This window comes from Palaemon carinicauda, chromosome 5 (genome assembly GCF_036898095.1).
Source record: "Palaemon carinicauda isolate YSFRI2023 chromosome 5, ASM3689809v2, whole genome shotgun sequence".
Taxonomy (NCBI): Eukaryota; Metazoa; Arthropoda; class Malacostraca; order Decapoda; family Palaemonidae; genus Palaemon; species Palaemon carinicauda.
Genome location: NC_090729.1, coordinates 91,326,432 through 91,349,669, shown reverse-complemented (window position 1 = coordinate 91,349,669; position 23,238 = coordinate 91,326,432). Strand labels below are relative to the sequence as shown.

The 23,238-nt window shown below is 37.5% G+C and overlaps 1 protein-coding gene across 3 annotated transcripts in view; it reads right to left on the bottom strand.

Annotated features, from left to right (window-relative positions):
- The window catches only part of Nipped-B (Nipped-B cohesin loading factor), a 625,968-nt gene that overhangs the window by 169,606 nt on the left and 433,124 nt on the right, over positions 1–23,238 (bottom strand). For all 3 annotated transcript variants that reach the window (XM_068373859.1, XM_068373861.1, XM_068373860.1), the window contains exons 25-28: positions 12,077–12,168; positions 11,258–11,665; positions 10,952–11,098; positions 1,152–1,372 (exon numbers count right to left, since the gene is read on the bottom strand). In XM_068373859.1, the coding sequence (XP_068229960.1) occupies positions 1,152–1,372; positions 10,952–11,098; positions 11,258–11,665; positions 12,077–12,168 (868 nt within the window). The remainder of the gene's footprint in view (positions 1–1,151; positions 1,373–10,951; positions 11,099–11,257; positions 11,666–12,076; positions 12,169–23,238) is intronic.

Sequence of the window (23,238 nt, the reverse complement as noted above, 5' to 3'; positions counted from 1 at the left end):
ATACGAGGGTAAAAGTTGTCAGTCACACGTAGTGGCAACCTTTTACGCTTGCAAGAGAGCCTGCTGAAGGTTCCTGAAGTTTCTGCATGCTCGGATGGGGTATGGTTTAGCCCTCACACTGAGCATGCACTCACCCCAAGGGGTATGAATGCTGGGAGAGCCTGAGAACTACCCCAGTGAGAACAAGCAGGCTTATCCCCTCACTGACCAAAATAATTGTGTGAGCTCACCCCCAAAGGACGAGTGCCATCAGGTAACACTCGCCACAGAGCTACCTCGCGGATCCTCCAGTGGGAAGGATCTGCTACTGTTTGTGAAGGTCTGGGGATGGGAGGCAAGAAACCATACGGAAGGGACTCCCTCCTGTCAGCTCTAAAGGGAAAATACCGAAGCCACCCCTGCCAGGAACAGAAGAACTCTTACTGCCCAAAAAACAACAGCTGCCTGTCCTTCAACAAGGAACTCATTAGAACAGATGTCAATAGCCTTGAGCTGTGGACTCTACCAAGAGAGGAAGCTTTTACCATCTCATTATGGGAAACAGATAGAACTCCCTGACTTTAAGGTTGACAGAGGGTTAAAGAGTCAATGCTCTTGTTCGAACGACTGGAGAAAGCTGAACAAGAAGAGAGATGGTAGGTTACCAAGAGAAGGAGGAAGTTGTAAGGATTTCTTGGACTTTGAAGAAGACTCCAAAGACAAAGAATCCCTTGGTGTATAGAGATGCCTCCGTGAAGGAGTGTCTTCTGCATGAAAGGCAAAGCTGGTGACGATCTCTCTTCGTCCCTGACATAAAAAGACACACATGCCTAAAAAGAAAAAGTAAAATGATTGAAGTCTTCACTAAGCAAGTTCCAAGAGCATGGAAGAGAACGTCGGTTCCCAACCACGGATAAAATCAAATTGGGGTTGTTGTGAGTGAGCGAGGGGAGGGCAGTGCTTATCCACTATGCACTGATAACAAGCAGACCGGTTGTTGACACCTTGTTAAATGTTTTAATTACTGTGTTCCATCTTGAGCTATTTTCTATCTCTCAAGTAAAGAACGAAGGTTTGTATTTCTGTCGAAAGAAATTACTTTGCATACTTAAGAACTTTACTTAAACCACGTAAATCATTATCAAAAGAATGTACTATTGTATTTAACTTACCCATCTGTGATTCCATAGAGTTCTTTCAAATAATCTTTTAACATTAGTAACAGAAGACAACCCTGACAGGAATTGATACAATCTTCTAATGGAGTAAGGCAGGGAGGGAGACGTGATAAATACACCTCAACATCTTCCTCATCATCTAAGTCATCAACATACTCCTCCTGACCAGTTTCTGGATTAATTTTAACTTCAGCATTTGGTGGTGGTAATAAAGCCTGTAAGAGAAAATTGAACATTTAACACAATTTAAGAATAACTTTAGTTGATCTTTGAGTGTGTGTGTGTCTGTCAGCTTGTGCTAAGGTTTACTGGTACCTTCAGTTTTTGTGAACATAAAACTTGCTGATTTTATATGTTAATTGCCTGAACTAAAAATCCAGACAAAAAGGTATAATTACACTTAAATATTCCACTGGCAATACTTGAGAAAAATACATATAAATTAGCCTAAAATAAAATGAAAAATCAGTTAATATATAAAGATCAAGTTTACTGTTAACAAATATTTTCATAGAATATTGAAATGACCTTTCAACAGCATTACCTATTTTAAATATGTTGATTAAATTTTCAGATAATATAAACATATAGGGTTAGGAATGAAGTAGCGAGGGTGGGAATACAGTGGGTGTAAGAAATTATTTAGCAGCTAGAGTGGATATGAAGGTGTTTAGATGATTTGACCTTGTAGAGAGATTGGAAAATGACTGTCTGCTAAAGGTAATGAATGCAAGAGTTGATAAGTGAAGTACAATAGGAAGGCCAAGGTTTGGGTGGATGGATGGAGTGAGGAAAGCTGTAGGTGATAGGAGGATAGGTGTGAGGGGCCAAAGAATGTGGGAGAAAAGGGAATGAATGAAGAGCAATTGTGATGCAGTTCCAATAGGTCTTCCTGCTTCCTTTGGTCGCCCTGGTAACCGCTGATGTAGCAGCAGTAAGGGATTCAGCATATGATGAATGATTTGTGGTGGATGACTAGGGAGGACGAGCTGTTTCACCATAGCAGTACCAACCAAATTTGGCTTAATCCCTCGTCAGGATGGGAGGAGCGAAGAGAAATCCCCCACCCCACGCCCCCCCCCTTTTTTTTTGTCAGCTACATCCTAAAATTATGGAAAAAGTGTTTCATAATCTTCTCAGTTGTCTTCCTTATTCCTATGTGTCCTGCCTCGTGCGTTACGGCGATCGCCTGTCTTTTTAACAGTGCGAGAACCAATATCTGACGGTATATCTCCCATTCGGGATTCCCAGGGATATCGGCGGGTCTATGCTTCCTCATAAGCAACCCATTTTCAAGGTAATAACAGAGACTGCTGCACCCCTATCTAATCCACCACACGGTACAATAATTCTTTTAACGTTGCATCCTTCTGTTGCAATCCTATCAGCGTTTTCCGACTCACTTGTCCTACTTCTAACGCTGAGTTTACTATTTCTTCCAAATCCATTGCTTCCTTGTCTTCCTGTTTATTTATCTGTTGTTGTTCTCTCTGGCTCACTCGGGAGCTCTCCTCTTGCGTACCATCACGAATCCTGATCTTCTGAAAATAAATCCTCCAATTTTATGGCTCCTTTGGTTTCTCTCTTCTTTTGCAGCTACTTTCTTCATCATACTTCTAGTCGTCACACAACTAGGAAACAGATACGGGTAGTCCTTCTCGAGTTCAGTCGTAGGACTATAATTCAATAGTTTCACCGTTACAATGGGACAAGGCACTCCACCAACCTCATTACCCTGCAGGACTTCTACTCCCTCGATAGCCAATGAATCCTTTCCCACAAAATCAAAAAGACCTGTCACCAACTTGCATGACAGTTTCAAACGGCAATTAGGGGTAACGTCCTCTCCTCCTATTCCCTTCAAAATGACAGTGTCTCCAGTGAGAGACTGTTCCGGAAACGGGTGTACACCTCGTTTCACTACACTATGGTTACAACCTCTGTTGCGCAATATCTTGACCGGGGTTTGCTCATTCCCATCTATTGCAGCTAACATACCTTAAAAAATATATGGTTTAGAGGCATACACGCTGTTTGGGGTTGTCATGTTCGTCGTGTAAACATTAGCTGGTTTATTTTCCTCGTCGTCCTTTCCCGATTGTTTCTTCGTCTTCGCATTCTGTGAAGTCGAATTATCCTTAACCACTTGGGCTACTGCTTTCGGTTGGTTCAACCAACATCCCTTACTAATATGACCTCTCTAGCCATACTTATAACAGACAATATTAACCTTCAGCACGTCTTTCCTGAAACCCGAAGGAGGACGATTCGATGATTGTTGCCGTGGTACTATTGCATTCTGCTTTGGAACAGTACCAGTGGTACTTCTGATGTAACTATCAAACTTGTTCATAGTTATTACTGAACTAGCTTCCATGGTTCGGCAAATAATACTTGGTCGGAACGACGGTTGAAACTTCATCCACGAGAAAGGTTCACGACGGATGATATTATAATCACACTCAGCGAAGCAGCTTTATCAAGTTTCTTCACCTCTTTCAAGTACATTTGAATATGTTCGGGAATTCCTTGTAAATACTGTTTCAGCACAATCAATTCTTCTCACATTAGCAGCGTCTATCCATCTCCTAAAACATCATTGTAGCTGATAAGCATAATCCAGGAAGTCATTTCCTCTTTCTTCCGCAAATTTCGGAAATTTCCTTTATAATATTCAGGAGTCATCTGATACACTTGCAGCACACTCCTCTTCACTTCTTGATACTCCATCCTCTGGTCCTGAGATAAGGATAAGTAAGCACTGCATCCTTTCCTAATCAAGACACTGCAATAACACAAGACCATTTATCTACTGGCCATTCCATTGTCGATGCAACAGTTTCAAAATGATCGAAGAATTTGTCAGGAGCTACTTTTGTGATTTTTGGAATTGACCTCTGGGCGTTCGTCACACTAAACACGGGATAGTGCATAGCAGGGGTAATCTCTATCTGTGTTGCCGACCTTGCACGAGCTGTCAACAACTTCAACTCCCTCGCATGTCGTGCAATTTCTCTTGCCTCTTCCTTCTATTTTTCTTTTCGTCTTGCTTCCAATTCCCTCGCATGTTTTGCGATTTCTTTGGCTTCTTCCTTCTCTTTTTCTTCTCGTCTTCTCTCTCTTTCTTCCCGTCTTGCCACTTCTCTCTCTCTCTTTCTTCCCGTTCTGCCTTCATCTTAAAACTTATTCAAATTCTCTTCCACTGCAATTTTTCAAATCTCAGCCTCTACATTCATGTCTGCTTTCATTCCTTTGGTTCCTAGGTCAGCTTATCCTTGCTTCGCTACAGATTCTGTTTCAGCATTCTCCAAGAGTTCGTGAACTGTACAATATAAGACAACTTTCCCAAGTTTATCAACGCTTCTAAGGCTAGACACTTGATTTGAGCTTTAATCATCCCACTCGTTGCATGGCCACCACATGCCATTAAAATAGAGAGCCACTGAGCTTTAGATACATTAGCTTCTGACAATTCCTGAACAGTTGGGTTTTTCAAAAACTCGTGGATACTAAGTTGTGCTATCTTGTACTTTAAAAAACTTATATCTCTCCAAAAAAATATATCCTAACAATACACAGATTCCTATCAACACAATACTGTTCAAACCTTTAGTGAAAACATGGCCCTGTTGTCACCAATATCTACAACAGACTCACTCGATCCCAAGAGTCTGGGGACAAATATTTATATTATGGCTGGCGAATTACATGACCTTCTGAGTTCCAAACACCCCTGTTTATTTTTACATAAATCTGTTACACTTGAAAATTAATACTCGAGCTCTGAGAAAACTATGCAACTCCCAGACGGCAATATATAAAAACACTGAATAGCCAAAGGTCTCATACTTAACACTCAAAACAAAACTGGGTCACTATATAATAAAAACTATTTAAAATCAACCTCTTACTTCGATTCTCAGTCCGGGATTACTAGCAAGCACTGTTAAGAAATGTTGGTGATCGAAATAATACAATCTTTACAAGAACAAATTTATTCGATAAAAAGTTACAATAATACAAAAATATTTACCAACACGTGTAAATTACTCGAAATATTAAATCTGAACAAACCTTAGACTGACAAAAGAAAGATTCTTTGAAAAAATTCTACAACCACTATCTGGTATGGATGATATGAGAGCTGATATGTTGAAGGAAGGGGGGTGTGACTGTACTTGAATGGTTGGTGAGATTGTTTAATATGTGTTTTGTGTTGTCAATGGTACCAGTAGATTGGGTTTGTGTGTGTATTGTACCACTAAATAAGGGTAAGGGAGATGTGCATGAGTGTTGTAATTCAAGGGGTATTTGTTGAGTGTGGTGGGAAAAATGTATGGTAGAGTACGGATTAATAGGATTAAGGATAAAACAGAGAATGCAATCTTAGAAGTACAGGGTGGTTTTAGAAGGGGTAGGGGTTGTATGAATCAGATTTTTACAGTTAGGCAGATATGCGAGAAATATTTAGCAAAAGGTAAGGAGGTGTATGTTGCATTTATGGATCTGGAGAAAGCGTATGCTAAGAGTTGATAGGGAAGCAATGTGGAATATGATGAGGTTATATGGAGTTGGTGGAAGGTTGTTGGAAGCGAAAAAAGTTTCTACAAAGGTAGTAAACCATGTGTTAGGACAGGAAATGAAGTGAGCAATTGGTTTCCGGTGAGAGTGGGGCTGAGACAGGGATGTATGATGTCGCTGTGGTTGTTTAACTTGTATGTTGATAGAGTGGTGAGAGAGGTGAATGCTTGAGTGCTTGGATGAGAATTGAAATTGGTAGACGAGAATGACCATGAATGGTAAGTAAATCAGTTGTTGTTTGCGGATGATACTGTACTGGTTGCAGACGCGGAGGAGAAGCATGGCCGATTGGTGACAGAATTTGGAAGGGTGCGTGAGAGAAGTAAGTTGAGAGTTAATGTGGGTAAGAGTAAGGTTATGAGATGTACGAGAAGGGAGGGTGTTGCGAGATTGAATGTCATGTTGAATGGAGAGTTACTTGAGGAGGTGGATCAATTTAAGTACTTGGGGTCTGTTGTTGCTGCAAATGGTGGAGTCGAAGCAGATGTACGTTAGAGAGTGAAAGAAGGATGGAAAGTGTTGGGGGCAGTTAAGGGAGTAGTAAAAAATAGAAGGTTGGGCATGAATGTAAAGAGTTCTGTATGAGAAAGTGATTGTACCAACTGTGATGTGTGGATCGGAGTTGTGGGGAATGAACGTGACGGAGAGACAGAAATTGAATAAGTTTAAGATGAAATGTCTAAGGAGTATGGCTGGTGTATCTCGAGTAGATAGGGTTAGGATGGTTAGAGTGAAGGAAGCTCTGGGTGACAGGAGGATAGATGTGAGAGAGGCAAGAGAGCGTGCTAAAAATAGGAATGAATGGCGAGCAATTGTGACGCAGTTCCGATAGGCTCTGCTGCTTCCTCCGGTGCCTTGGAAGACCGTGGAGGTAGCAGCAGTAGGGGATTCAGCGTTATGAAGCTTCATCTGTGGTGGATAACAGGGGAGAGGAGGGTGGGCTGTGGCACCCCTAGCAGTACCAGCCGAACTCGGTTGAGTCCCTTGTCAGGCTGGGAGGAACGTAGAGAGGAGAGGTCCCTTTTTCTGTTTCATTTGTTCGATGTTGGCTACCCCCAAAAACTGGGGGAAGTGCCTTGGTGTATGTATGTATTTAATTTTGATAATAAATAAAAAGTTACAACCGAACAGTTAAGCCAAAATAAATACACTTCACTGCTTGGCCTAAATCTCACAGGGCCAGTTACAAATATTTATATTAAACAAGTACTTACATTAATACCATACACTTGAAATAACATTCAAAGCTTTATTAATGTTTGAACAGACTATACACAATATATGTTGGATTGAAATCACTAATCACTGTTAAGAGGGCACACACTTGATGCACTTTAGAGGAGAGGGGGCAAACTTGGCTCTTTCAAAGGGACAGGCTGGATCTCTGCTTCTTACACATTCCTGGGGGCTAAATATATGACCTTACTTATTCTAGATCCTTCTAGATCAGGGGGTCAGGAAGCTTAGGGGGCAGTGGTTACAGCCCCAAAGTTGCCAACTTAGTAAATCAAACAGGGAAATAACCATGCTTGCAAGGCAACCCTCTCTCAGCTAACTCTGTCCGCCCACCCCTCGAAACATTGAGAAAAAATAATCTACTTTGAGAAATTTCACGTACTTTCTAACCACGTGGAAATTATAAGAATTGCGTAATTTCTCGTATTCATACCTCGTGTGGTTCGTACAGCATACCTAATCGCGATACATAAAACTAAGTAACAAAATACGAGAAATAAAAAGGTTAATTCTTAAAAATAACAAATTTATATACAGTGGTACCTCTACATACAATCTTAATTCGTTCCAGAAACTGCTTCGTATGTTAAAACAATCGTATGTTGGAAGAAATATTCCCATAAGAATACACTAATTTGTATAATTCATTCCACACCCCAAAAACCTACATTAACTCCTTAATAAATTACTACATATAATTACACATAACAATAACATACCTGCATAAAATGCAAGAAGCATGTAAAAAAGATAATTATAAAGAAATAATAAATAAAAAATGTGTTTTATTGTCACTTTACCTTAGAGACAGGCCAACGCAGGTGTAGGATTTGCTACGCCAGGAGGAGACGGACGATCGGCGAGAAGGTAGACATGGTGTTAACATGTTCTTTAAATAAATATACTCTCTCTCTCTCGTTCTTCTTCACTGTTAGTGTTAGAGACGTCTATTAATTTTTTCTGAAAGAGAGAGAGAGAGAGAGAGAGAGAGAGAGAGAGAGAGAGAGAGAGAGAGAGAGAGAGAGAGAGAGAGAGAGAGAGAGAGAGAGAGAGATATTAAACAAGAATGTGTTGAGTACATATGATTTTTAACAGTGTCAACGAGTTGAAAGACATTGAATGTAACTAAAAAAACAATATCAGCAAATCTGAATTCCTTTATTAACTAAAACAAATATTGATACAAACACTCGTGTGCGTATGCGCAAACACACACACACGCAGGAGGAGACACGATCGGCGAGGAGGTAGAGATGACTACGATAACATACCGTAACGTACACTACGGAAACTTTAATCTAACTTAACTTATTTATCTTTTTTTATTTTTACATTTCATATTTTTTATATTTTTTCTTTTGATTTTTAATTTTCATTACTTTCAGTGACGAGTTACGGTACGTTATCGCAGTCACCATCTCTACCTCCTCCCCTACTGTCTGACTCTTACTGCGTAGCAATTCTTGCACCTGTGTGTGTGTTTGTGCATAAGCACACGAGTGTGTTTGTATCAATATTTGTTTTAGTTAATAAAGGAATTCAGATTAGCTGTTATTACTTTCTTAGTTACATTTAATTGTTTTTCAACTCGACGCTGTTAAAAATCATATGTACTGTAAACACATTTTTGTTTAATCTCTCTCTCTCTCTCTCTCTCTCTCTCTCTCTCTCTCTCTCTCTCTCGGAAAAAAAATAATAGATGTCTGTAACACTATAACAGCGAAGAAGAGAGAGAGAGAGAGAGAGAGAGAGAGAGAGAGAGAGAGAGAGAGAGAGAGAGAGAGAGAGAGAATTTTATTTAAAGAACATGTTAATGCTATGTTTGGAGACAAACAGAAAAAGAGAGAAAACTTTTTTAAAAGAGCTTGTTAATGCTACCTTGATTTTCTTTGCTTCACTTTTTTCTTTCTTTCTGTTCATCACGCTGGCCCTTCTCACAAATGATCGTTGCCAACAATCTCTTTGTCTTTTATCCCTATCAACAAAAGGCGTTCTATCTCTTCCAGGGTATTGCTACGATGTCTTGTAATAATGGTGATCCCCTTCGATGGTTTATCTGCTTTAATGGCTGCCTTCTGCTTGATGATCGTCGAGATCATAGGCCTATTCCGGCAATATTGTTTAGCCATATCACTCACATGCACACTGCTCTCATGTTTTTCTAGAATTGCCTTCTTCCTTTTCTCACCACTACCTGTACCGCAACTTAGCTTCATAGGCACCATAATTATAGGTAAAATCAAAAAGGAAATGTGAGAAAAGGAAGAAAATAAGCACTGTTAATAACAGACCAAACAGAGGACAACCACACGATACACCCAAGAACAGAAAACAGAGCACTCGATGCTCAATGGCGTCCCTCTTACGTGCTGCCATCTACCTGCGTAAACAAGATCTACATCGTATGTTGGAGCCTTACTTCGGGTGTCGAAACAGAAATTTGGTCGAATTTTACTTCGTATGTTAGGACAATCGTATGTAGAGGTTCCACTGTATATTGACTTGAAAGAAAAAATAAAAATACCATTAATTGAATGATGAAAGTCTTCTGTAATTTACATATACTACTTGAATCTATATGAGTGAGATGCCCCTTACAAGCTGGCTATGTATCTCTTAAATACATAAAATGAAAACCATGAATAAAATATTTACGCTATACTAGACCAGCTTCGTAAGAATATATATGTAAAGAATAGAGGGTTAGGCATGAATGTAAAGAGAGTTCTGTATGAGAAAGTGATTGTAACAAGTGTGATGTATGGATCAGAATTGTGGCGAATGAAAGTGACGGAGACAGAAATTGAATGAGTTTGAAACGAAGTGTCTGAGGAGTATGGCTAGTGTATCTAGAGTAGATAGGGTTAGGAACGAAGTAGTGAGGGTGAGAACGGGTGTAAGGAATGAGTTAGCAGCTAGTGTGGATATGAATGTATTGAGGTGGTTTGGCCATATTGAGAGAATGGAAAATGGCTATCTGCTAAAGAAGGTGATGAATGCAAGAGTTGATGGGAGAAGTACAAGAGGAAGGTCAAGGCTTGAGTGGATGGATGGAGTGAAGAAAGCTCTGGGTGATAGGAGGATAGATGTGTGAGAGGTAAGAGAGCATGCTAGAAATAGGAATGAATGGCGAGCGATTGACATAGTTCCGGTAGGCCCTGCTGCTCCTTCCGGTCGCCTTGGATGACCGCGGAGGTAGCAGCAGAAGGGTATTCAGCGTTATAAAGCTTCATCTGTGGTGGATAATGGGGGAGGGTGGGCTGTAGCACCTTAGCAGCACCAGCCGAACTCGGTTGAGTCCCTCGTCAGGCTGGGAGGAGCGTAGAGAGGAAAAGTCCCTTTTTTTCATTTGTTTGATGTCGGCTACCCCAAAAATTTGGGGGAAGTCCCGTGGTATATATATATATATATATATATATATATATATATATATATATCCATATCTTTATAACTCAACTAATTTATGTTCTAGAAACAGGGATAGCCTCCAAGTTTTTGATGCATAAGTTAATATTGGTACGAACATCTTTTTAAATACTTCTCCTTTTAGAGAATGTGGCATTTTACATTTCATAATCTAATTTTTTATCAAAAGAAATATACATAAGCAGGACATATACATACTGTAAATATTCAGCACTTGCTTCCTCCTCCTGTTGATTCAACAGCTATAACACTCATTTATTTTACAGTACGGCTTCTATTTTCTGTGCCTCTAGCAATGTATTGTATCAAATGAAATATTACTTACACTATTATTTCATATGAATAAATTTGCTTGTGTATTAGCTGGAGCTAGTTACTCCATTTTCTATCAAGTTCTGTCAAATACAAAGATAAAATACACTATTTTCATAGAAAACAACTTATGATTTCATGTAAATGTCTTGTCACAGAACCACAGATAAAAGATGAATGAATGAATAATTAAAAATTCTTTAAATACACAATTTACATTGGACAAAACATCGGCTTACCTCTCTAAAGTTTTGAAGAATATTTGTACCCGTGACAGAGATCATTATATCAATGTGATGTATTATGAACAAGGGTTCATCGATAACTTGATAGGGAAAGTATGCTAAATTATCTGCGATGAATAACAGCTCCGACAAATTGCAACGCTGTGAAAAAGAAAAATATTGTAAATGCTAATCTTCAAGATTTAAATACTATATTCTACAAATTAAACTTAATAATACAATAACATGATATCAAAGAAGCTTTGTAACATTGAGAATTCATACAGGATAAAAATCTTAAAAATTTACAAAATAACTCACAGCTTGTTCCTCAAACTGCTTCAGCAGAGAAAATGCAACTGCTCTTCTATGCTGTTTTGTAGAACGCATAATAGAGTATAAAAAACCATTAAGCGCACCAGGATGTTCGCCTTCTTTGGAACGGAAACCACGAGTTGGTGGCTGTGATTGTATAAGGGTGTGCAATCGGTATGATAATCGAAACCCCTGCATTGCTTTCATCCCTATAAAACCTGGGTATTTCTTTTCAATGTCTTGCAACTGCTTATCAGCTGAGTGTGCTATGGCTTCTTCTGAGTCTGTGGACATACACACTAAATATGGTACAATTTGGACGGGGTGGACTAGACCTTGAGCCAAAACTAGCTGAATAACTCTCAGTGCTGAATGACGTACAACAACACACCCAGCCACAACACATTCGAGGACCTGAAATAAGTTTATAATATTATTACCTATGGATTGTGCAATTAAAATAAAAATAATACCCCCTAACATTTTTCAACAGATGATCACAATCTTCCTATACTAGCAGGTTTTTGATATCGAATGAGCAACCTGTGTTGATAAAAACATGTTCTAATAGCTTATTCAGGACAATTTAAGCTACTGCCAACAGCCCACGGGTAAATCTAGCACAAAATGAGCAGTAACTTTTAAATAAAGTTGATGAGTGTTAGGAAAAACACTGAAGAAGAAACCGGCAAGAATAACAAACAAGTGCTACTACAGTGTCAAATGCAAGAAAACGTCATTTCTAAAGTATCTAGATTTAACCATTCAGTATCAGCGATATAAGATTTAGTAAATAACTTTTTGAAAAATAACACTTCAACTCACCTGCTTAAGATACATCTGTATAATAGCCGAAGCCATACCAGACTGAACATCACACATTTCCTTCAGATTTTCCCGCGTTTTCTGCTTAGCCCCTGATTTGAAAAAGAAAAAGCTATATTTAAGTACAGTATTGTAAAATAATTATAGCTGTAATAATTCCTCAGTACCTAAAAAAGAAATATACTTCAATTAATTTTTGTTGGAAAATGTTTTCCTTTATAACTTGATATATATTACACTTTGGATACCTTCAAATTTGAAGGGTAATGGCTAAAAGATAAAACACTAAATTATAAACTTAATAAATGCTAAATTTTATAACATTCCAAATAAGATAAATGTAAATTGCACTTTGTATGAACATTTTAATAAACTAAGTAAAGCTAATTATATGCAAAAAAAGAAAAGAAAAAAAATACCACTTAGTTTGAAAAACCATTAGATAACCTAACTTCAGGAAATATATCAGCCTCTTCATTAAAAGAAAAAAAGAGAGAGAACTTGTACCCTATTACTATATATTTTTATGTATAGGACAAGAGAAAAAACAAGGGCAATTTTTAGTGAAATAATATCATATCTGTTGTATAAGATGACTGTATAGATTAGCTTTTGTTGCATCTTTAGAAACACAAAAGGCGATTTTATATAATGCTTTTCATAAACACGCCACCTAAAACGGAAACCATTGTTTTTCTTACATTTCATCGCCAATCACAACGAACAAACAAAAGCATTTACACATCTGTGTATTGTTTAGCTTTTATTATCATTATTATCACAAGCCAAGCTACAACCCTTAGTTGTAAAAGCAAGATGCTAAAAGCCCAAGGGGTTCAACAGGGAAAAATATCCCAGTGAGGAAAAGAAAAAAGGAAATAAGTAAACAACAAGAAAAGTAATAAACAATCAAAATAAAATATTTTAAGATTAGTAACATTAAATTAGATCTTCAATATACTGTATAAATTATAAAATCTCCAAAAAAAATGGAAGAGAAATAAGATAGAATAGTAGGTAGTAGGTTGGCCAGGCCACCAGCCACCCGTTGAGATACTACCGCTAGAAAGTAAAGTTATGGGGTCCTTTGACTAGCCAGACAGTACTACATTGAATCCTTCTCTCTGGTTACAGTTCATTTTTCCTTTGCTTACACATACAACAAATAGTCTGGCCTATTCTTTACAGATTCTCCCTTGTCCTCATACACCTGACAACACTGAGATTACCAAAGCATTCTTCTTCATCCAAGGGGTTAACTATTGCACTCCAATTGTTCAGTGGCTACTTTCCTCTTGGTTAAGGTAGAAGAGACTCTCTAACTATAGTAAGCAGCTCTTCTAGGAGAAGGACACTCCTACATCAAACCATTGTTCTCTAGTCTTGGGCAGTGCCCTAGCCTCTGTACCATGGGTTAGAGTTCTATTGCTTGAGGGTACACTCGGGCACACTATTCTATCTTATTTCTCTTTCTCTTGTTTTTGTTAAAAGTTTGAAATATTTATTTTTGAGTTGTTGCTGTTCTTAAAATATTTTATTTTTCTTTGTTTCCTTTCCTCACTGGGCTATTTTCCCTGTTGGAGCCACTGGGCCTATAGCATCCTGCTTTTTCAACTAGGGTTATAGCTTAGCATGTAATAATAATAATAAAGTGTACCCTCAAACAAGAGAACTCTAATCCCGCAACAGATTTTTTACTAGGTATGGGTTGTGTTAAGATGATGGTATCACTAATGTTGTTTCCCTTATTGTCCTTAAAAATTCCAAATAACTGAAAGCAAGCAATTCTATATCAATTTTTCATAAACATGCCGGCTAGAACAGAAAACATGGTTTTGTTTAAGATTCATTTACATTTCATTGTCTATCATAATAGCACACAAACACTTTACCACACCCAAATGATAACTTAAGGGCTTTTAGTAAAGATGATAATGTTATAAATAATTTATTCTGTTCCTAGAAATCACTACACACCTCACAAAACAGGAAAAACACTTAGTTTGCATTTAGTCAGCAACTACAAACCAATGCTAAAAACAGTATGATAATTTACAATAATCTTATGGTTTTATGATTGTTCTAAAATGTTACAACCAATATTTGCCCAATACATATCCAAAATATTTTTCTAACTCCAATTCTAAGTCAAGTTTTATTCTTTATGAAAAACTTGTAAAAACATCAATTATGGAACCAAAAGCAAAATGAAAAAAAAAAAGTATGAAGTTAGTTCAAAATCATAATTAATACAAGCAACAAAGGAAGCCAACAATTGTGTTGCTGCTAGAATGTTCGATATGACAGAGAAGATGGTGTGAGATTAGAGAAAGAGTGAGGATGATTTGAATCATGATGGATTTTTAATGAAAATTAAATATCATGCTAATCTAAATGTTATTACTATTGTTATTAACACCACCAATAAAATCATTGAAAAGTTAGGGAAAGAAATTAAGTAGCTGAGAACACATTATTACTCAACCATAACTTGATGTTTACATTTTTTCAGCTGGACACACACATTAAGTTTATTTCATTGATGTAGAAATTTCCTCAAATAAGTTACCTATCATGAATTTAAGTTTAAGTTAATAATCTGTAAGATAAATATGGTTAGGTTGTTTGGCTACCTTTATTATAGTTATATCTGGGTCTAGGCTAGCCTACCAATAAACATCACTTGGAATTCAGGATAAGACTTTCACATCAGTTGTATAAGAAAACTACCCTGTTTTCAGGGGTGAATTATAGGATTCAAGGGTCGTCTTACACGCAGAAATATATGGTAATTCATGTGCACTGATATCACCACATAAGGTGCTTATGTGAGTTCTGCTCTTTGCTTTCTTTTTGTTATTTATTGGTGGCTGAGTCAGTACGTATTTGTTGAATGAATGCTGTACAGCACAAAACTAAACTAGGGTTTGAGGTGTGGTAGCATAGATGAAAGAGCTTGCGCACAGGACCTATATAAAACTTTTGTACTTGGATACAATTGTTAAATTTGTACCAAAACATCTAGTTTATAATGTCAAACACAGTTACTAAATATTAAACTGCAGTCTTAGCATTACAATATGGAGCATTATCAACCACTGCCCTTGAGATGGTAACTTGTTCCATCTTGTCAGCAGGTCAAGGGCACTGGATACTCTTAAGTAATGATCTTTCCATTGTCTATGTTACTAGACACAACATATTTCATTTCAAATTCTAGGTATGACTCTTCATTGCAAAATACTTTAGGTAAACATACCAGTCTGTCTCTTCAACTGCACAAAAATGGGTACATTTGAGAAAGTGTTAACAAAGATATAGTCCTAAGGAAATCCAGTATAATAGAACCTTGAATTATGAGTAATTTTGAACATGCGTAAAAATTTGTATTCGAAAACAAGTGCTCTATTGGTCTGTGAGCAAAAAATTAGCAGTATAAGACCATGTTATTGGACAAGTACGAACAAGACTATCGTGCAAGTCATTGTGAACGTTGTTCAAGAGAGAGAACTCTTGAATCTTCTAATCAAAGTTCTCATGGAGGGAAATTTTCCTTTCAAATAGCAATCCCTTCCTCCCTCTCTCAAATCTCCTTCATGTCAGCTCCAACTCTCTTCAAAGATAAAGCGAGAGTTAATTTGTCAATTATTTTTATTCTTCATAGTGAATTCCTAATGTTAGGGATTATAATTTGTCAAATAATACATACATACATACATATACCAAGGCACTTCCCCCAATTTTGGGGGGTAGCCAACATCAAACAAATGAAACAAAAAAGGGGACCTCTCCTCTCTACGTTCCTCCCAGCCTGACAAGGGACTCAACCGAGTTCGGCTGGTACTGCTAGTGGAGCAGTCACTCTCCCCGCAGTTCCACCTCTTTGATGTCTCACAGGAGGGGGTTCCCAGCCCCCTCATCCCGTCCCTTTTAGTCGCCTCTTACAACACGCACGGAATACGTTGGCGCTATTCTAATTGTTTTCATGCCTCCGCGGCATTAAAAAACTTTAAAAATCATTGTTTGACTAATTATGGAACAGTGGAATATGAAGTAAATTTCCTTGATTTCAAATGAGAAAAAAATATATTAGAATTTGAGCCTTTTAGGTTGTGAGGTTGCACCTTAAGGGGAGTGACTTTTGACCTCTGCTTGGAATTTTGAAAATTCAGATTATTGTAATTTTGACTACGAGAATGTCTGTATTTCATGTTTCAAATGCTATTTTCAATTCAAATAATTAGTTTTATAATTAAAACATTGTTTTCTTATATTTACATAAGTGGATTCGGTCACTTATCCTATTTTTATCAGCGTACGTAAATGATAAATTTTTCTTCAAGAATTTCAAGAAAAGATACTTGATGTTGGCCACCATAAACTTCGTGAACTTTTTTTTATCACGGCTGAAAATAAACAATGTAGTTTATTTTTTTCGATCGAATTATACTTATCACATTTCTTTGTCTGCTCATTTACATATTTATAATTCTCCTGTTATAGTTATACTAAATAAGGCAAAAAGTGTCAGATGGTAACTAAATAAAGTATGCCTAAATTGTATAATTTGCTCAGAAAATACAGAGATATGAATATATTATGTAAGTACTGTATTGCTCATCTGTGGGGGCATTTTGTACATATAGATATACTGTAGCATATATATATTATCTTTTATTATTATTTTTGTCTCATTTATCTTTAGGGACTTCTCAAATGGAGCCAAGTACGGTCTAGAGATGGAAGGTTTTATTATTGCACCTCTCTTCCTATTATCTTTGTTTAGGTCAGCCTTAAGATCATGTGCAGGAAGGCAGTTACTGGGTATAGATGAAGGTGAGGATGAGGGGGACCTTTTCCTCTTTGGAAGCTCTTGTTTTTCAATCTCTATCAAGTCAGGTAGAGATTCTGTCTGAAACAAAACTTTCGAGGTGGAGGGAGTCATATCGTCTTCCTTGGAGGATTGTGCTCGAACTTCTAATGGTCGAGCACTTGACCCAGAAGGCTCGGCTACCACCTCTATAGAGATGCACCTGAAGAGGATTCTGACTGTGATTGCAATCAGTCAGGTCTCCTTTCTTTCCCATTTTCACCAACACTCCTAACTCCTATTCATTGGGGTTTGCCTCTTCCAGACCTCTTTGGAGGTTTGTCCTCGAACTTCAACAGGTCGAGCACTTGACCCAGATGGCTTGGCCACTATCACTAAGGGCGATGCACTTGACGGGGCAGGTGCTACTACTTTTCCCCCTATGGTAGGGGATTATTACTTTTGGTGTTCTTTACAGTTAGCACAGGTTGTATCTGTTGCACTCACCATGTTCTACCGAAGAACAGTTAATAAAAACCTTCATATTATTGGTGTACCAGGATGCATGACCATATTTGAAACAATTGAAGCATTGTAAAGGTTTGAGTTTATATTCTCGAACACGTTATCTTTCATTCTCAATATTTACATGATCAGGTATAACTGGGGTTTCAAAGGTTAAAATTATCATGCTTGTTTTGGGAATCTTACTTACTTTCCAAAAGGCACATGTCCAGTATTTCTGGTTCTAAAAAAACATATCAGTCACTATCGAAGACTGCTCCTTTACCGTAAGTGAAGTTCATGTGTGGTTTAATAGCTTCATTAGGATCAGTGACTTCAATCTTCATGCCACAAAGCATGTGAGCTTGATTATCTGATTTAGCATTGATAAAAATATATTGCTTACCGTATTTACGAATATCCTTACTTCTAATTAAACCAGCTTTTTTTTAATAAATATACTCATCCTACAATAGTTGTAATTATCAATCTTACCAGATGCAATTATTCATGTTGGAGGCTTGGGGGTTCCTACTTCTGGAAGTCTATGCTCTATTGCATTTTCTCTCCATTCTTCAGGTTTATATGCATCCAGGTTTCTTGGTGCTTTATCCCATAGAGACCAAGAAATCATAAAATCATCAATTTTTATGGTGCCTAATCTTTTTTGTTTGTTTCTAAGCAGTCCCAAAACTTGAAAATTATACCCAAGCTTCCCAAAAGCCTCAACTACTATTAAGTTCCATAAAAATTTCTTTGATTGCCCCAAACCTATAAAAGGCCTCAGGAATTGTATCATAACTACAACCAATTAGAATATTTTCTAAATGGAGAATTTTCAAATTTTTAGTTGGATCTGGTATTGTGCCAGAACCAGAGAGTAAATAATTACTGTTATCCTTATAAATAAAATTTTCTGCCAGTAAGGATAAATTGTCTAATAACACTGGACAAAGAAGTATTGTTGGGGAATCCTTTACATTATTGAGGTTGTCAACAGAATTTTTCTTATTTACACAAGCAGAGGTCGTCAGCAGTGTCTGGGGTTTGCCATCTGATCCAGGGGTACTAGGAACATTACGTTTCCTCAATTATTATTTTGGGGGAGGGACGTGTAGTAATATGGAGAAGAAGAAGAAAAAAAAAAAGAAAACAAAAAGTATAAGGGAACGAAAATAATTAGGCCGTCTAAAATCTAAATGAAGACCCCATTAACCTTTAATGGAATTAATTTCTCCACCAATGTCACCTGCAAGAGCTGCTTTCCTAATGTCCACTCCCTATCCTACCACAAAGGGATGGTACCACTATGATTAAGAGTGGCTGTGTATGCCAAACCCGCTTGATGGGACTAGGAGTATTACTAGAATACAATCACCACCACTTTAATCATGGCAGGCAAACAGGACAGAATGACGAGAAGCCTACCTCTATGAAATCGGCCAACCCTTGGAATCTGAAGGCCAAGTTTTTGTTTTGAGAATAGTTGCAAGTGCCAGTATGGAAATACAGACACTCCTACGTGTCCTACGTGGCAAGACCACCACAACTCCCACAATTGATTTTGCAAAAAAATTCCAATCTGGGATATGATGTCCCCCCAAAAAATCTGGACAGTAAAATGGGTAAGAGTTTTGACAGCGAGGTTGGAGACAGTTGATAAATATGAAGGAGAATGAAGCAATTTTAAGTAATATAAATCGGATGAGGGAAATTTAAGAATCAAATAGAGGAAAAGGAAAATTCCCCAGTTCAAAATCCCTCTTGCCCGTCACCAAGTTTCAGCACGGGAATGATATGCCATGATGAAGCTCAATGACTTTATCAAGGCTTTTTCTCGTTAAGAGGGATTAACTCTGAGAGCCAACTTGGTCAGTTTATTTACTCAGTCAGATAGTACTCATACATTCTGATAACATCTTCAACAAGTAGACACTCACTTGATTATTTACAACATTTCAAGATGTCTGATGAGATAAGCCTTAATGCCAGTATGACAGTTTGTCTCCCAATTATTTCAACACATAATTTACTAATTAACATATATAAATCATCATCATCATCTCCTCCTATGTCTATTGATGCAAAGGGCCTTGGTTAGATTTCACCAGTCATCTCTATCTTGAGATTTTAAATCAATACTTCCCCATTCATAATCTCCTACCTCATGTTTCATAGTCCTCAACCATGTAGGCCTGGGTCTTCCAGCTCTTCTAGTGCCTTGTGGAGCAAAGTCAAAAGTTTGGTGAACTAATCTCTCTTAGGGAGTGCAAAGAGCATGCCCAAACCATCTCCATCTACCCCTACTATGATCATTTCCATACATGGCACTCGAGTAATCTCTTTTAGTTTCATTTTCAATCCTGTCCTGCAATTTAACTCCCAATAATCTTCTGAGCCTTTTTCTCAAGTCTACAAAATTTGTTGGATATTATTTCATTGTCACACCATGCATCACGTCCATACAGTAACACCGATCCCACTAAACTGATATATAGCCTGATTTTATATGTAATTTAATTATTTTATTTCCAAATTTTACTTAACCTAGTCATTATCCGATTTGCTTTTTTCAATCTTTCACTAAACTCAAATTCTAAAGATCCTATACTACAGATAATAATTCCTAAACATTTAAATGACTCCACCTCATTAATCCTTTCTCCTTCCAATGATATTTCCTCTTCCATTGCATATTCTCTTCTCCTCATCTCTGTCTTTCTTCTATTTATCTTGAGCTCAACCTCATGTGATATTGCATGCATTCTGGTAAGCAGGTTTGGCAACTCCTGTTATTTTCCACTAATAAGGCCAGCGATATTAGCTAATTTCCTGTTACCATTCCAGTCCAATCCTTTTCCACCATCCCCTACTGTTCTATGCACTACAAAATCAATGAGGATGATAACATAGGTGACAACATTCCATTGGAGTACTCCATTGTTCACTGAAAATTCATTTGATAGGACTCCACTAACATTAACTTTGCACTTAAGGCTCATGAACAGACTTAATCAAATTTACATATTTCAGAGGAACTTCTATTTGTGTTCAATCTACCAGAATCCAGACATGGATGATTCCATCTTCGATTGTCTTCCTACCATTATGGCTAAGATACAAGATGATGATAGAAAGGCTTCTTTTGTCTTTGCTGGTGATTTCCATGCTCACCATAGGATGTGGTTGAGCTCTGTTACTCCTACCGATCGCCATGGCTTAAGAGCTTTAGACTTTGCCTCTGAATAAGGCTGTGAACAAATCATAAGTGAAGCTACTCACAGGTCTGGTAACTGCTTGGACCTCGTATACACCGACTCCCTTGGAGTTATAACAAGTAAGGTTGGTTCTCCAGTAGGGACATCTGATCATGCCTTGATTTCAATAGTAGTGAAGATTGAGCAGCCTGTCCCTGATGTATCATACTCATGTAAGGTTAATATGAAATCTCAAGCAGACCGGAATGAGATTTTGCATGATCTTTTGGCCTTGAATTAGTCACAGTTGTATAGTAGTGTTGATCCTGTTGTCTCTTTGAATGAAAATCTAGGCAACATAATTGATGGGCATATCCCTTCTCATGTGCTAAGGTTCTGCACGAAGGACAAACCATGGTTCAAAGATAACTGTAGACGTGCTTCTTTGGAGAAGCAGGAGGGCTCTCATCTTTGGAAAAGTAACAGATCAGATTTGACCTGGAATAACTATACTCAGCTTAGAGCTTTTGCTCAGAGAGTTTATGCTTCAACTGAAAAGGAATAAATTCTCATCATAAAAGAAACCCTTTCTGGTACAAACCGGGAATATAAGCAGTGGACTACCCTTAAATCTTCACTCTCTGATGTGGATGCAACCGTTTCTCCTTTACTTAAACCAGATGCCTCAGTCACTCGCTGTCCAAAGGAAAAAGCAACCCTTTTGGCTGATGTGTTTGACAGTAAGCAGAGTAATGAGAAACTCAAACTTCCTCAATCCTGTTTTCCTGAGGCTAATCTAGCTAGTTTCGCTTTTCGATCTTGTGAAATTGAAGCTCTGTTGATAGACCTTGATGCTTATGGAGGTGTAGAATCAAATGGTATTTTTCCTTTGTTTTTTTATACAGACTGCAGATTTCTTAGCTCCAAAGTTCTATGTTATTTTGCACAAGTTAGCTAGAAGAGGAGCTTTTAGCACTTGTTGGAGAATTGGTAATGTTACTCCTCTATGTAAATATGTTTGTGGTAGCTCAAGTCCAACTGATTACTGACCAATTTCCATAACTCCCATTTTATCTAACGTTTTTGAACATCTTCGGCAAAACATATTAATAGGTTTACTGAAGGTAATCATCTGTTCCCTAGTTTGCAATTTGGATTTTGTAAAGTCCTTGGAGCATGTAATGTCCTTCTTACAATCTCCAATGCTGTACAGAAATCCCTTGATTGTGGTCAGAAAGTTCGTATGATTGGCCTTGATTTTAGTGCCGCCTTTGACTGTGTTAATCATGAGGCTCATGTTTTCAAACTCAAGCAGTTGGGAGTGAGTGAGTCATTTATTACTATTGAATTTCTAAGTATTAGATCTCAAAGAGTTGTTGCTGATGGGCACCATAGTGAGTATAGGAATGTGATATCTGGTATTCCACATGGTAGTGTTCTTGGCCCATTACTTTTCATACTATACAGTATACACATGACATGTGGTTTGGCCTAGAAAACAAGCTTGTTGCATATGCAGATGTAGACCTGGGGTTGCTGAATCCCTTCATAGAGATCTGGCTAAAATTAGTGTATGGCACCAGTTGAATACTAACAAAACTCTAAGTATGATTGTAAGTAGGTCAAGGACAGTGGTTCCTCAACATCTGGATCTCAACATTGATAATGTTTCTTTAACTTTGTAAGACTCATTTCAAGTTTTAGGTGTGATTCTCGACAGCAAATTACTTTTGAGAAACACATATATTTAAGACTTCTTCAATTGCATAAAAAAAATTGGCTAATTTTTCTTGAGAGTCTTTCAAGATTTTTGGCAATCAATCTATTCTAAAGAAGTATTCTAATTCCTTCATTCTACCTTGTTTCGAGGATTGTTCTCCTGTCTGGTCTTTAGCTTCTGATTCTCATCTTAATTTGTTGGACTGTAACTTACGGTCTATTAAATTTCTTATTCCTGATCTAGATATTAATCTTGGAACCGTCATTCAATTCGTTTATTATGCATTTTGCATAAGATTTTTCATAATTCAGACCATCCTTTACATTCAGATCTTCCTGGACAGTTTCATCCTGTTCGTAGTTCTAGCCACGCAGTTAATTCTAATAGTCAGGCTTCTCCATCAGGCTCAATACTACACAGTATTCTAGAACTTTTACTCCAGCTGTGACCGAAGTAGTGGAATGATCTTCCTAATCGGGTAGTTGAATCAGTGAACTTCTAAAGTTCAAACTTGCAGCAAATGTTTTTATTTTGAACAGGCTGACATAAGTCTTTAGAGTCTATATATGAATTATCTGTTTTAATGTTGTTAATGTTTTTAAAATATTTTATTTAAATTTTTCATTACTTCTTACATTGTTTAATTATTTTCTTATTTCCTCTCCTCTCTGGGCTAATTTTCCCTGTTGGAGCCCTTGGACTTATAGTAACTTGCTTTTCCAACTAAGGTTGTAGCTTGGCTAGTAACAATAATAATGTAGGACTCTCCACAAAATTGGCCGGTGCACACTATCAAAGGCTTTTCCTTATTCCACAAATGCCATCAAAAGTGGATTTCTATATTCTACACATTGCTGTACCATACGTCTTAAAACTAAAATTTGGTCGGTACATCATCCACTTTTTCTAAATCCTGCTTGTTCATCTCTCA